General features: G+C 42.2%; 1 protein-coding gene across 2 annotated transcripts; it reads left to right on the forward strand.

Annotated features, from left to right (window-relative positions):
• The first annotated feature begins 1,710 nt into the window (after positions 1 to 1,710).
• Positions 1,711 to 16,456, forward strand: otud3 (OTU deubiquitinase 3). Of its 2 annotated transcripts, none has more exons than XM_067970099.1 (9): positions 1,711 to 2,037; positions 2,449 to 2,867; positions 6,519 to 6,667; positions 8,586 to 8,698; positions 11,322 to 11,444; positions 12,099 to 12,245; positions 13,180 to 13,276; positions 13,929 to 14,122; positions 15,184 to 16,456. In XM_067970099.1, the coding sequence occupies exons 2-9, from the start codon at positions 2,665 to 2,667 to the stop codon at positions 15,358 to 15,360; spliced, it is 1,203 nt and encodes a 400-aa protein (XP_067826200.1). In that variant the 5' UTR covers positions 1,711 to 2,037; positions 2,449 to 2,664; the 3' UTR covers positions 15,361 to 16,456. The 2 variants fall into 2 exon arrangements, with proteins under 2 accessions (XP_067826200.1, XP_067826201.1); XM_067970100.1 differs by lacking the exon at positions 1,711 to 2,037 and adding an exon at positions 2,181 to 2,236.
• Positions 16,457 to 16,464: the final 8 nt, after the last annotated feature.

Genomic DNA, 16,464 nt, shown 5'->3' on the forward strand with positions numbered 1-16,464 from the left:
GGGGAGTGGGACTAGCTGGATTGCTCTTGCATAGAGCCGGCAAGGGTTCGATGGGCTGAATGGCCTCCTTCCGTGCTGTAATCTTTCCATGATTCTATGAAGATCAGTCTTTTGGTTTGTAATGCCAGAAGGAAAGCCTTCGCTCTCAGCCGCAGGCATGAGCTTGCCCATCCAACTGACCAAATAGCAAGTGAAGAACTTTTAAGTTTTGTGAAGCAACAGTTTTCTACCCCCACAACTTTTGCTGAATGCCATTCCACACAAAAAAAAAACTCTGTTGGTGTGTATTAATCTACTGTACAGAGAGAGGTAGAATACCAGTCCATGATATTATTTCACACACAGTAAGCTCTTGATCAGATGAGGGACTTCCACATAAAGAAAGAGGAATGGTCAGAGTTCAGCCTATCCTCACACAACTCCCAGCAGTTAGTTACCATAGCAATCTACATGCAACCAAGGAACCCAAAGTGGGCTTATCCCTGTTGAAACATCTAGGGAACATTTCTGGCTAGTTCCCAACAATCTAGGATTACCCAGGATTGACTACCTGACACCATTGCGTCCTGAGAATGTCGCCCTTTCTAAAGAGCAAATTTTTAAAAATTAATTTTTACAATTAATTTAGTTTTCAGAAGATAAGCATTTGCCCAGAAACAGAATTACTTCAAATTTGAACTTGTACACATCACTGATCCAACATATCGTGCTGTGAAGTCACAGGTCTCAACAATAAATCCCCTCAGTGAGATTTGCTTTGTAACATGGGCAGTGACAGGAAAGTGGGATAAGACATGGAAAGCAACCATACCTCACACAATGACCAACCCATGAGATCAGACCAATGGTCACCATGCCTTACACACCTACTTACTTACCAGATCGACCTAGCTTAGGTAACATCCTTGTCCTATTAACTAGAGCACTGTGCAAGGCTTGGCTATCTGGAGCAATCTGAAGGGAAGGAGAAAAATATTAAGTGTATTTTTTAAAAATTGATTAAATTTCCCCCTCCTCCCATGAAAGGGCTGATACTTGCTGAGTGCAGTTCCACAAGCACCTCCCACCCTCAGGCACCTCACCCAAGTAGCCATTCTTCATGTATTAATCGAGACAGAGAGTATCAGCAGGTTATTTAACTGTTGTGGGGACATCACAGTTCAACTCAATTCTGTCTCACCTGATATCCACATATTCTCACTTTCCAGCAGGGATCACTCAACAATGATCAGGAGCAGGTGCCTTGGCTATTTTTTCTCTTCCCTAGCCTGGGGCAGTAAAGCCAATTGCAGTGCCATCCCAACTAACTCAGCGCAGACTGGGATGAAACCGAGGACCTCCTTAGTCTGCACAGTCTAGTTCCACATTGGTCGGTACGTTTACCCCTTACAACAATGTAGAAGTGAGAAAAGGTTAATTTTAAACAAAACTTGAAATTATTTGTATTTGGACCGAGTGCCAAAGCAAACTAATCCTGTAGGTTGTTTTAATGCAGAAATGTTGCTGCTTTGGAAGGAGTTACATTTTTCAGAGGTTGAAACCCAAAGACCTCCCTCAGTATGGGTCAATACCAACAAAGGCAATATAAAATGATAAATTAATTTATAGAGTGTGGAGTAGGCTGGAACTGGGATAGATTGCAATTGAGGCAGGGTCAAATCAGATTGGAATTTTGACAAGATTGGTGCTGGGATTGAGAGAGGTTGTGTTAAGATAGAATGGATTGTGACTGGGACAGTCTGGGCTTGGAGCAGGTTAGGGCTGTGGCTGGAGCAGGATGAGACTAGAATAAGAATTGGGGCGGGTTAAGGTTGGTCTTGGGGTTAAAGTTCAGGTTGGAATAGATGACCTTTTGTTGACTGTGGGTTACTGAAGTTTTCCCAACGCCGCGGACACTGGGCGAACCCGACACCCGTGGTCCCGCTCCCAGTGAGTTGTGGACCCGGCTCTCGGCTCTGTGGCCTAACTCCACTCTGCTCTGCTCTGCTCCTTCCCAGGGACGGGAACCGACGGCCGGCCGGCCAGCCAGCCCGCGGGGTGAGTGAGACTAGCCGCTGGGGGCCCCGCGCTTTTTTTTGCTCCCAGCCGCTTTTCAACGCGAGAGAGGCCGGGCCGCACTCATTCCGAGTCCCCGCCTCCGCAAACTGTCATTTAAAAAAAAAAATCGGAGGAGGAGCCGGCCGGGCGCCGAGTGCCAGTGACTTCTCGCGGGCAGCATCAGCACCAGCACCAGCACGTAAGCCCGAGGCTTCAGACTTGGCTTAGCTCTGGGCCCTGCTTGAAAAGAATAAAATCAGCAGCAGCTCTTGTTGCGTCAAGTGTTATCACAATGTGGCGGGGCTGAGCTCAGCCTGCCCGATTTCTCTCTATAACATATAACGTCATGTAATATAGTTACTCAGCCCACCTCCTGCTCTCAATAAATATTTTTGTTTTCTCTCTTTTCAGGACTTGAAAGTTTCTCCTTCGTTTCAAGGTGAAGGCAACAGTGAGAGGACTGACTCTGGCTCCCTGTTTAATTTAATTTCTTACTCTTCAGACCAGCTCTTGCATCTCTCTGGTTTGGTCTGTCGCCATGGTGACACTCTGCCCTCTGCCTCTCTGACTCTAATTCTGGTTCACCCACTGCGACTGCCGGCGTTCCATGCTCCTGGTTTGTGAGCCATGTCCAAAAAGCAAGTTGTTAAAACTAGGACTAATAAGAAACTGGATTTGGAGCGGAAAAGGGACGAGAAGGCGGTGAGACGAGCCCTGGCTAAGGAGAGGAAGAACAGGGCCCAGGATGGGACGGAGGATGAGGAGTTTGTCAGCTTTGCCAACCAGCTGCTAGCCATGGGACTCAAACTCAGGGAGGTGCCTGGTGATGGGTAAGGAACATGCTGTTATCATACAGTCCTTTTACCCATAGAAGCTATAGCATAAGCCAGTTTTGATGGCATTTTGTCCTGAAAACTAGTGATGCTTAATGCTATATCATGTCTTTGATTCCATGTAAATTATACACAATGTCGGTCTTTCAGATAGTCTCCTCCAAGCTGAGAGGGTAGGATTCAAACTCCTTTGTTCACAAGTGTAAGACGTTTGCTGAGTAGCTCTAAGCTGTAATGCATTGAAAGAGTTGAGAGTGTTGTAACTCAGCATTTCCTCTAAAATTGCATTTACACTGCACAGATACTGAGAGTAAATCACTCATTCCTTTGCTGTGATTATGGAGACCACAATTACACTGTTGTATGGGATAGGGAGTTCGTGTTTAAAATCCCCAGCCGCTGAGGATTTCATTTGCAAATTCCAGCGTGGTGGGAAATCAGATCTGGCTTTGTATTTATGCACTCAACTTCAGTGAAAACTGCTTTGCTGCAAACCTAAAGTTGGTGTGATACAAAGCATTTGTTCTGAATGTTACATAGATTGTTGATTGGCAGATCTTGAGACCAGATACTTTGTACCTTGTTGTAATCTTCCCCCAAGGCTTAGGTCATGCTTTCTCCTCTGGGTTTTAGTTAAAATGTCTGATTTCAAAATGTTGTGACAGCTCTCTTGGTTGTGAGGTATCGAATGCACCGTCAGTTATATAGATAGAAGGCTGTATGTGCCAATTGGGATGGACTGTCTACGCACATCTGTGATTTTTGAGATTTGCATTTCACATTTTGATATCATTCCTCAGCCTGTAAAGTAAGCTGTGTGTAATCAATTGAACATTTAATATGTTCATACTGAATTCCCCTGCCTTCCATTTTAACTGAATTGTTAACATGTTAATAATGGAGAAAGGAATGTGATACAATTACATTAAGCATGCAGACAATAATCTCTCAGGGCAATTTGCAGGCTCTCATCCTGAGTGTGCAGTGATAGAAGCATGCACAGATGAGAGTGTGATAAGGCTTAATAACACAGCACTGGGCAACATCCCAGACCTCCAGAGTAAAGCTGTTGGATGCCTTTTTGTCTGAGGGCTCAGACTGTATTACATAACCACGTATGTACGAGCTGCTGTCCCCTCGTAAAGTGCTATGAAGTAAAAACAATGCTATTTCATTTGCAATTGTGTGATTTGATTGTGGGAGCTAGAGCCAGCAAGCCACAACTTTCTGTAGTAATACTTCATGTGAGGATCAAAAACCTGGCCAAGTCCAAATGGATAACCGGCCATGAGTTCCCCATATACGTTATACAGAATAGATTCAGACCATGATTCCCTGTATACATTTTACAGAATAGTGTTTAAAACCCTTCATGGCCTCGCCTCCTTATCTCTGTATGCTCCAGCACTACAGCCCCCGGCCAGAATTCTCCATTCCTCTGACTCTGGCCTCCTGTGTAGCCCTCCCTCCATTCGCCCTACCATTGGTGGCAATGCCTTCAGCGGCATAGGCTTCGTGCTCTGGAATCCCCTCCTGAAACCGCTCTGCCTCTCCATCTCCCTTTCCTCCTTTGACCTTCCTTGAAACCGACCTCTGTGACCTCACCTCTCCTAATATTGCCTACTTTGGCTCAGCATCCATTTTTGTCTGATTTCGCCTCTGTGAAGTGTCTTGAGACATTTTTCTACATTAAAAGCACTGTATAAATGCAAGTTGTTGTAGTTCCCAGCTGTGAGCTGCCTGTGGATGTTATATAGAATAACATACTAATTAAATGTGTTTGAAGAATTTGGTACATCCTGAATGTCATGGTGAGAGATAAGCTGGTAACATTTCACTGTCAAAATTGATGGGCGTTGCATTACAGCTGTGTTACAGCCTTTAAACTATTCTGTATATATCTTCTTGCATCAGTACTTCAAAATGTAGCTCACAGATCTGTACTTTCATTTTTGAAGCACTCTTCAAAGTTTTGAATCATAGAACCATTCAGTCCATTGCTCCAGTGCTAGCTCTTTAACTGTCACTAGCTATTCTAATCACGTTTCCCTGCCCTTTCCCCCTCTCCTTTTATTTTCCTTTTCTAATATTTATCCAAGCGTGAGGTCATGTTTGGTTTAATTTATTGGTCTCCTTTGAGAACATTACTGACCTCATAGATATGGGAAGAGACATTGGATGTTATCCAATTGGATTTCAGGAAGGCATTGGACATGATTCCACATAAGGTCCAGGCCCATGGGATAGATGGGAATGTAGTGGATTGGCAAATGATTGGTTGGTTAGTAAATAACCAGTGGTAATGCATGGGCAACTATCTGGTTGACAGCCAGTTACCAGAGGAGTGCCGTAAGGTTCAGTGTTGGGGGCCATTACTGTTCATAATGTTTATAAATGATTTAGAGGAAGGAATTGTGTTCAAAGTGTCCAGGTTTGTTGACGACACCAGATTGGGAGCAGTGGAAAATGACGACTATCAATTCCATACAAATTCAAAAGGATCTTGACCAGCTTGATCAGTGGGTGGAGAAATGACAGATGCAATTTAATACAGGGAAATGGTGATAATGAGATTTGGCAGAGGGATGTTAGATTCTAAGGATCAGAGGGATTTACGTTCTGAATGGGAATGTACTTGAGGTTCCGGGGCAGGAGAGAGATCTTGGGGTCTTGGTGGATAGGTCACTAAAACTGTCAGCTCAATGTTCCCAGGCTGTTAAAGCAAATAAAATTTTGGAAAGCATAGCAAGGGGTATAACATATAAATCCAGAGATAGTGTTTTAAAACCGTATTTGGCCCTGGTGAGACCACATCTGGAGTACTGCATGCAGTTTTGATCTCCCTATTTCAAAAAGGATATTGAGTTGTTGGAGGAAGTACAGAGAAGGGCTACACAGTTGATCCCAGAATTTAAGGGATTGACATATAAAGAAAGATTGACTACCCAGGGTCTTTTTCTTGAAAAGAGAAGACTGAGGGGGATATGATAGAAGTGTTTAAAAAGATGAAACATTTGGACAAATTGGATCCAAGTAAGCTTTTCTGCTTGTACAGAATTTAAGCGCAAGAGGTCATATTTACAAATTAAGGACAAGAAAATAGGAACTGCGGGAGGAACTTTTCTAAAAGGTCGGTAAATATGTGGAATGGATTACCAGCACGGGTGGTGGAACAAGAAACTTTAATGGGTTTCAAGAATAAACTAGACAGTTTTTCAACAAATGGGATTCAATGTTGTTAGAAATGAACCAAGGGAATACTGTAGATAGATGGGCTACATGGATCGACGGTCTTCTCCAGAATGAAACTGGTATATCCCTTTTTAAATACTGTAGAAGTGTGACAATGAAAGGTGCTGTGTGGCAGTGGAGTAGTGTACTTAACCATTTTAGCTACAGTTGTATTGTGTGCTGAACTACCTGAGATATCTTTGGAGAATGAAACTCTGATTTGGAAATGGCTTCACCCATGAATGTCCAACGATTGAACTCCTGGAGAAACTTGGAGAGCCTCTACTTACTCTTATGTGGTGCCACCACCGTGTGACAATCCCTTTGATCCTGGAGTTGCTGATTTACGCTTATTTTAATTGAGAGGCACAAGGAGTTAAATAAGCAACAAAATGTCTCATTTTCATTTTTTTAAAGGAATTGCCTGTTTCGTGCTCTTGGCGACCAGCTGGAAGGTCACTCCCGGAACCACTTAAAACACCGCAGGGAAACTGTAGACTACATGATAAAACATCGGCAAGATTTTGAGCCATTTGTAGAGGACGACGTCCCTTTTGATCGCTATGGTGAGTCCTGAACGTGATTGTCTCATTAACCTAAAGTATGAGTTAAAAACTGAGAAAAGGTAGTAAAAGTGTGACATTAAAATTTTATCATTGGCCACGGGTTGAGCATACTTCATGAAATGGTATGCGTGTGTGCGACACATGCTGTGTTATCGTTGCTTTGGTTTATACCAGTTGTACTTGTTGTTTAGCCTGGGAGTGCTTAGTGGCCTGGCTCTCCTTCACCAGTGGCTGTCAACAAGCTTGCTGCTAAACATGCCCCTCCATTCACCCAATTCAATGAGAGGCCTTACCTGAAATTGCAGACACAGACCCATATCCCATCACTCTGTTATGCATTGTGTGGCAGCATTTCTGAGAGTGGCCCTTCACTAACAGTTAAAGAGTAGCAGTGATTTACACTCTCAGATTTTCTATTGTAGTGTTACTGATATGATTCTGGCCTTCAAAAAATGAACCAGGTCACCCAGTGGGGGAGGTGAGGGGAGTGAGCTAACGGTATAATTATCAGCTCAACTGAAGTCAACAATGATTCCCAGCATCCAGTCTGCAAATGCTGGGGCTGACTGTGGGACCTTGAAAAACTATTGCTTTGGAGAAACTCATCAAAGAATAAGTCTTTACTTGCTTGCCTCTCTCTCAAACACTCTCACTCAGAAATCCCTAAATATTCTTATGAATTTACTGAGCTCAAGGTCACAGTTTAAATTTTCCAGAACACAAGATTACAGCTTATCAGAACAGATATCAGTGTGTTGTTCAACTGAATTTATGGTTTTCAATGTGACCGTTGAACAAAGGAAAGACAAACAGAGGAAATGAGTGTACACCGCTGCAGAGCAATCTATTTATATTTGCTCTTTGGATAAGGGCGATACTTGCAAAGCCACATTTATTGCCCATTATTCGTTGCTCTGAAAAATAGCGGTGAGCGGCCTTCATGAACTGCTGCAGTCCTTGTCCTGATGGTGCTCCTGTAATGGTGTTGGGTTAAAATCCTGGAATTCTTTACCCAACGACAATGAAGGAATGGCGCTATATGTCCAAGTCAGGATGGTATGTGTCTTAAAGAAAAACTTGGAGATGATGGTGTTCACATGGTCATGCTGTTCTTGTCTTTCTTGGTGGTAGAGCGACACAAGGAAATAAAGCTGTCCATTAAACTTTTTGCTGACATGCAGTCTCCTGTACAATTATACTAAAGCTGGCAAATGTTCTTGATATATATTATGCTCTCTTATAATGTCTACTGAACTGTATTGCTGCGTGACTCTGAAAACTACATTGTGTTTGCTGGGGTGTCCGGCCATTACTGACGGCATCTCATGCGTGCAGTCACTGTTAACGTGACTCTGGTTGCTGCTGTGGACTGTAATGGGTATATTAAACAGAGACTCAGAATGCTACTTCCTGACACTTAATCTTTCACCCACAATCAATAATAACTTGCATTTATATAGTGCCTTTAATGTAGAAAAACATCCCATGGCACAAGGAAAAGGTGCCAGAGAGGTTTGGGGAATCAGTTCCAGGTGGCTGAAGGCACAGCTGCCAGTGATGGGGTGATGGTAAGGGGACGTACAAGAGGCGAGAAGCAAAGGAATGGAGAGTACGGGGAGGAGGATGTGGAGAAGGTTAAAGGTATAGAGAGATTTAAACAAGGGTGGAAATTTTAAATTTGAGGCATTAGGGGACCAGGAGTAATTGTAGATCAGCGAGGACGGGTGTGATAGTTGAGCCAACTTGGTGTGGGATAGACAGGTTCCAATTCAAGCAACACTCTAAACTGGAACTATTGAGACCACAATTTCAGCTCACACTATATTTCCTCCAACTATTTAATACTGAACATGGATGGAGGTAATGATTGGTATTTATTACAACCTACACATTAACGATTTTAATTTCTATTTTTCAGTTATGAATCTGGAAAAGCCAGGCACATTTGTTGGCAACGATGTGATCGTCGCCTTTGCGAGGAACAAACAAGTGAATATCGTGATCCACCAGCTTAATGCCCCACTTTGGCAGGTAACATACAGTGCAGGATAAAATACTTCACATATTAAGAGATGCTGAGATAATACATGGTGTGTAGAGGATGCTGCATTCAAAAATCTCAAATACAAGGAGACTTTAACTCACCAGTGACTTTGTTGTGAATTATTTGTACAGAGCCCCTTCACGTCACATTTTGTTCTCAGCAGCTTCCTCTATAATGTTCTAGAACATGCTTGTGGTGTTCTGTTAAAGACTTCAAATAAACTTGCATTGTAGCAGTGGAGTTCTGATGCAATGTAGTCTCTCATTTGCATGGAGGGTTGGTCTTGTTTGTGTGACGTGATGTCCAGCAAGTAAAGTTTCTGAATGCTCAGTGGTTGTTACAATATATGTGACATTATCAGTTGGCAAAGTCCGTGTGTCAGATGCTTATTGGGGCATGCTGGGAGATTGACAGTAATTTGGTGGTTTTATAATCTTTATGATAGGTGATTATTTTGTATCCGTCATGTAGTGCATGTGTGTTTACGTGGTATTAATGCCTTGGCTGAGAACTGTTGTTTGCAGGAATTGCAATGGTTTCAACTGGTTCTAAACTGTTGGCGGTTTGCAGGTAGTTCTCATCAGCGGACCCCAAAGAAATCAACAACAAATCAAACTCATCTTGTCAAACTAACTGAGATTAGTCATCCAGCCACTAACACCCAGGCAGCTTCTCATCATCCCATGAGTACACAGCAAAGCTGATTTCATGGAGGTCCAAGACCTTTACTTAGGTCCAGAAAATGCAAGCGCAGCAGAAGGCGAGCTTCAACGAGCTTGGACAGTGGAATAAGAGGCCCCTCTGAGACACTGTAGGCTGTGACAATTTGAAAGGGAGGGATTAAAATAGGCCGGTATCACACTCCCACCCTGCACACATTTAACCAACAGGGCTAGAGGGTGCAGGGAGTAAAATAAGCTACTGACTCAGCTCCCTGCCTTCTGGGACACCTGATCGGACACTAATTAAACCCCAATGCAAGCAATTTCCTGGGCTTCTTCCACTACTGCACCTAAGAAGTAGCAGCAAAACTCCAGATCTGTGTCTGGGGTAGTGGAAAGGGTGCTACACAGACTCGGGTGTGAACAGGATAAGGCTTGGTTGCGATGCCCGAGTCATCCTATTCCTGCTGACATTCAATGTCTGGCCTCACACACGAAGGATTCGTGAGGTACCCAAGTGGGTTCAGCATCTGTGGTGCCAGAACCCAGCAAAGTGTCAGCACCTTCAGGGGGGGGAAGGGAAAAATTTAATAGGAAGAATTGAAGATGGAACCAATGTGAATCCAGGCATTTGAGGGGGACTTGGTTGTAAAAAGGAAAGAAGCAACCAAGCACTTAATAGTCAGTGAAATACTACTGGGCAAATCTTTCAAGATTTGGTTTCCATTCCTGGCCTAATGATACCAGAGAGCTGCGTCTCTACAAAACAAACCAGAACAGCACATGGCACTGAACCTGCTTGGTATTCTGGGGTGTGCCCCCAACAAGGCAGCTCTGTGACATTGGACCAGAAACTGTAACATCATAATATAATCACTACATCCCATGATATGCATTTTATAAAGAATGTGTATGATCGGCTGTTGTTGCCATACTCGAACACTTTAGTGTTCTCCTCATCTGATAAACTGCATCTCTTGTGTTTTTGTTTTTAAGTTTCTTGGTCAGTAGTTGTGCTCATGAAGATGAAAGGTGTTAATTAATGCAGAGGCATGGAACGCTTTCCCACTTTGGGCGCCCAGTGTCAGCATCAAGCACTCCCAGGTCAGGTATAGAACAAGTTAGATGCAGAATAAAGCTCCCTCTACACTAACCCCTCAAGCACTCCAAGGTCAGCTACAGCACAGGTTAGAACAGTGTCTAATACACTGCATCACATACTCTGCCATTGATTGTCTTTTCGTGTCAGCTGAAGACTCTATGTTGTTGTCCCTTGTCTTGCCCAATATACCAGCACAAGTAAACCTTCAGAAGCTGCCTGAATGGTGTGAGGATCAACTTCAGAAACTGGAGCCCTAAATGTTTCAGGTAACACAGTGAACTTGTGGCAGTGCTTTGCATGAATGGTGCAGTTTAAGACAGAGTGCAGAGACATTCCATGCATTTTATCTTAAACTTGTACTTGTAAGCAGTTTTGGGGCATTATGAGATGCCATTATGGGCATTCACTGAGATGCTGGACTGCTTTCGACACAAGGTGGCTGTATGGCTGGAGTTTGAAGTCTATGCTCTAAGTATTGTGGAACCTGTAGGTGTGTACTGAGCAAATGCCGAGGGCTCTGTAGGTATAAATTAAATGTAGCTATTGTGTGTGTAAAGACCTTATAACTGGGTAGTAGGTGTCTCTGTAGCTCATTCCCACTGTTTTCAATGAATCAAAACGTAGGTATAGGTTTCCTCTGCGTCTATGTATAATGGAATCATCAGCTCATTTATATTTAAAAAAAGAGTCCCCATTTTTATTTGCACGCACAGTGCAATGGAAATCTTGCCCCCATAAGATCATATTATATGTCTGTTTGTGATTCTGATACAGATAATACAGCTCATATAACTAAGAACAGTAAACAGAGCCTTTAATGATTAATCCATTCTTTTAACTCTGCAGGTTTTTGGAACCCGGAAGAGTAATGCTGTGGAGTTACATATTGCCTACAGATATGGGGAGCACTATGACAGTGTGCGTATGGTTAATGATAATTCAGAAGCACCTGCAAACCTAAAGACAGAGGTTGGTACATGCATGTGATTGTGCTCTTAACCTTTTGTGCACTCACCCTTACACAGAAGTAGGCACAATGACTTTTTTTGTGGCTAACTTGCAATGTTGATATCTAGTCATTAAAGTAACCAGAAGAGTCTGTGACCTGCATTCCAGTTCTTAACCAGTGTGAAAAGAGAAAGCAATAGAAGGAAATAAGTAGCGAAATTCAAAGAAGCTCAGAAAATGCTTTGTTTCTAAAACATGCTGCTCCAAAATTGTGGGAAAGGTTTCTGTACAAGTGCAAGTTTAGGAGTTTGCTGGTAAGCTAGCTTGCAAACTCTTGCTGACAAGAAGATTTAATTTCTTTTAATGTTTTCTGCTCAGGTTATGGAACGAATTCTGAACATATGGCCAGGATTCAGGATGGGTGGGGGGGGCAAGGGCAGGGTGATTTAACTTTATCAGACAACAGCCACCAGAAACTTTGATCTCCTATGTGTTAAAAGGTGAAACTTTAATTTTCTTTGGAATTGTAGGTAGAGACAATGTGCTGCATGGCTGCTTTCTCATTTTACATTGTTTCCTACAGCTTCTGATATTAAAGCAGCACTGTTTGTATTGTCAAGTGGCTCTCTACAGCACTAGATCCACAAATATTCATGTTTAATATGTGACTCTCAGATGCTCATTAAAGATGATTCAAAGAAGAAAGATCGAAACAAAATGAGTCATTACCAGGTGGATGATATACGGGATTTTGAAAGTGAAGTGACAGAGACTGATTTGGATGATGCAGTTCAGAAAGTTCGCAACGCAACAGGGTGCACGGTGAGTAACTGGAAACAGATCAGCCAAGCTACCTTCAGTGATCCAAGGCTAGGCTTACAGTAAATCACATGAAGTAACACCAACTGCTGGAATCAGGCTCTGCATTTAATATCAATTAAAATCTTTCTAAATAAAATGTTACGGTTCTGCATCCATTTATTCACATACTTTGTCTTCATACAGATTTGTTCTAATGCAATTTTGCTGCAAATGGTGTCTGCTGCTGATCATGCAAATACCACACTGTTTATATATTAAAAACAATAATGACCAGTCTAAATTACAGTTCGATAATTGAGATGTTTTCATTTGAAATCTTAGAGCTCACTGTGACCATACTTTGTGCGGTTTCTATTCCCATTTGTGAAGTCTTTGTTTTCTGTAAGTTGCAATCCTTCATTTGGAGTTTATGGTGCAGGAACTGTGTATTTAGTCCTTTTTTTAAAAAAAAAAGACTGTACGATTTATTAGTACAGTGGCTAAAAAGCGGTGCCTGGTGCAGTACTGGGTCACAGTAACCAGGACTGCATGATTCAGTACGGTATTGAGCCACAGTAACCAGGAATCTGTTGGCTGATCAAGTCAGGGAGGCAGCAGGGGTGCTACGATTGGCCTCAGTGCCATTTGGTTAGGAAGAGGGGAACACCTGTCAGGATTTCTGCTTCTGATCACTATTCAGTGACCCCTGCTGAAAAGTTGATGTGTGTGGATGTTCAGTGAGGACATGTTGGGGTTTGGTTATGATATATCCAGAAGACATTTGCTGCTGGGGCTCATACATGAAGAATGGCCACAGGGATAAGGTACCAAGGGTGTGCATGCCCTTGGAACCTGTATGTGAACAACAGTCAGTGTTCACAGGAGAGGAGGATAGAAATATTGGGAAAGTGAAGTGATTTGTTGTACAGTTGATGTTCTCCTTGTTATCCTGCAGGACACAGATCTGATTGTTCAGAATCTGGAGGCTGAAAACTACAACATAGGGTCTGTGATATTTGCCATCTTGCAGATAGATGAACTGAAGAATAGCAGTGAGTTCCACATGTGAATATTTAATACATTCTGTGTCCAACATGTTGTAAGTTCACTTCAAGAGATTTTGAATTGTAATGATTTTCTGACTGACTTCCTATTTTGATTATTTCTCTGTGTAAGATTTGCCCTTTGGTGCTCCAGTTCAGTTTGGGTTTTACATGGTAAACATCTGACTTGTCACTTTGGTAGAGGGTCATGAGGTTAGCTTTTACTGTTGTTGTTTAGAGACGCCCATAGATGGCATTAAAGATATTTCTGAATTGTAATTGGGTGAGTACTTCAGTTTATGTAAGTTTCCAGATCAGTGGTAGTTTATATTATATGAAACAGTCCTGACAAAGAGGCTAGCTCCATCAGAATAAAAGATTACACTTTATAACAAACGAGATTGAATGAGAATGGGTTGGGGATGCAGCCTTCCCTGATGGTCTAGTGGTAAACGCACTGTCTGGTACAGCAGTATCGGACTTAGTTGAGAATTTAAAAAAGATAATATAGGTCTCGGATATCTTGTCATGCCCTGTTTCGCATTCTGTAATTGAGATTCAATCTTTTTGTATTCACTGGTGCAGAACCACTGTATGTTGCGTGACCCTGCTTCTGAGCTGTGAGTACATCATACATCAATTTAATTTTCTTTGTTTTTAGTTGGATTAGATAGTGAAGAGTCCAACAAAACCAGCTCTAATTGCAGCCCTCAGCACATGTCTCCCCTCTGGATGGAGCATGGAACTGGTACCAGGATTTTTGGAAATCAAAGTGTGAACAGTGAAGAAATTGAAAATAACAGGATGCTGAACGAAAAGGAAGAAAACAAGAGGACCAAAAATAAGCTGTGTAAGGTATGTGTGACTGGGGGCAGATTAAAAATAGAACAGAAAAGGGTTTGTCCAGTAATGTGTGACATATGCCCTTGTTATACCAGAGATTATATTGTCCAAGGCTCCAGGTGTTGTGGAATCCCTAAATTTTATGATGCAGATTGGATTCCATGGTACCAGACAGGCAGCTACACTTGTGCAAGTTTGCACACATCTGAGTCTTTAAATTCATGGTTTGCAGCATCATTTCCGGCTAACAGACGTTCCCCAATGAATCTTAAAGGGGCAGTGGCAGCAAAACCACATCACCAGCTTTTATGGGAGGCAGCCGTACCATCTCATTTACCTCCCAGCATAGTCTTCAAAGTCAGCGCTGCCATCAGCAGACATGTAGTAAACAGGTGGAAATAGTATGACTTTTTAGTGTACTTTTATATTCATCATTCTCTCCAGAAGGCTTTGATTTCTTGCTGAGGTACAGTTCTGGAAGCAAAGGGCATTCTTCTCCCTCACCCCCAAGTATCTCGCTCAAGTGACCATTATTCACGGGTTATTCTTGACGGTGAGCATTGGCAGGCTATTCAATTGCAAGGGATATCTCGGTCAAGCCCACTCCTTTCCTCGCTTGACCTCGAGTTACTTGCATTTCCAGTAGCGGTCACTGCTGGATAGTAGTTAATAGAAGGAAATGCTTTGCTTTTCCTTTCTCGGGTTAGAGAGGCCAATTGTAGCACCTTAACTGCTGCCCCAGCTTGAGATCAGTTTACTCAGCACAGACCAGGGATCAAACCTGGGGCCTTCCTGGTTTCAGCTACTCACTGGATAAACTCAGAGCTTACCAGGGAGCAGCTAGAAGTGCAATTTTAACACCGTCCGATGTGCTACTCCATGAAGAAGTTTATAAGGAAAAGTTTAACTTGGTAATAGTTTATACAGACCATTTTGTGAAATTCTCATTGCAGAAAATAGAGAAATATTGAACATGCATACTGGCTGTTAAAATGGATGCTGTTTAACAATGGTTGGTGCACCAACATGATTTTGATGGTCTCATCATTAATTTGCATTTTTAAAAATTCTAGGTTACAAACAAGCAGCGAAAAGAACATCAAAGGTTGGAAAAGAAGAAACGACAGGAAGAAAGACATCGACAGAAGGTTCTAGACAGCAGGAGCAATAATTTGGAAGATCATGGGACTAATGGGGGCTTGAAGACACCGGTGACCCTAGTGAAAACATTTGCTACTTTAAACATTTGACTCATGGACAGCAGCTCCCTCTACAGCTGGAGATCACTTGATATCAAATGGGTTACACAAGTCTCCTGGGTGGGGGATAACATGGTGGGAGATGGAAAGGATTTCAGATGTTTTCTGTTGCTGTTTTCTGATGCTGCTTTAGATTAAGAAAATATTTGATTTCACTCCTTTTGAAGAACCTGTTTTTCTTTGTAAACTTGCGTGAAAACAAACTGGAAGAAACACTAAAGGTGAAAGCAGTGGATTATTTACATTTTACAAATGCAATAAAAGCTTCGAATGGTAATAAGTGAGAATTAAAATGGGCAATGTGAAATGTGTGTTTAGATGAATTTTATTAGTAAATGGATGTAAAAGCAAGAATGCTCTTTAATCGTGAAAGCACAGGTTAGAGAGTCTGACTGTAACGTTTTAAAATATCACTCTCTCCTTACACCTGCATTAATGGAGGTGAAATGTGAGGGCCTTTCTTTACAACATGTATTTGCACAGCTCCTAGGGGTTTGCATGGGAACGTTTCTGAACATATCATTGGTACAGTGTTCAAGAAGCATTGTTCACCAGCTGGCATCTGTTGGGGCAGGGCCTTGAACATTAAAAAAAAGTAAAGCTGATTTTTTTTTTTAATCCTTTCCAGGACTCTGATATTTTTTTAGTATAGGGTACAAATATGCTGCTAATCACCAAACACGAAGGATGCTTTCCCCACAGACTGTGCTTGAGTAGGCTTAGTGGGTGTTAAACCAGTATGAGGCTAGTGGGGGAGAAACTACTGCTTCTGACTGGCACCAGGAGTTCCTAGATCTTAACAAAGCTTTGTCAGATATTTTGGTTGAACACTCCTGAAGGTAACTTAACATAAAGACACTCCTGAACTTGTTTGTTGAATTTCTACCTCTGATTTTTCCTTGCTTGGCAGTGAGGGACCATTTGATTATGTAAAGTGGTTGGGAATAGCCACCGAGTGTTTGAAACAGTAACTCCCATGGACGACAATGTTGAACAGCTGGCTATTGTATGATTGCTTGCGTTTACTATCTTTCTGCTCTGTATATAAAATGATAATAAATATATGATCACCTCATTGAGAAACTAAGCTCATTT

This window comes from Heptranchias perlo, chromosome 32 (assembly GCF_035084215.1).
Source record: "Heptranchias perlo isolate sHepPer1 chromosome 32, sHepPer1.hap1, whole genome shotgun sequence".
In the NCBI taxonomy this organism is placed as follows: Eukaryota; Metazoa; Chordata; class Chondrichthyes; order Hexanchiformes; family Hexanchidae; genus Heptranchias; species Heptranchias perlo.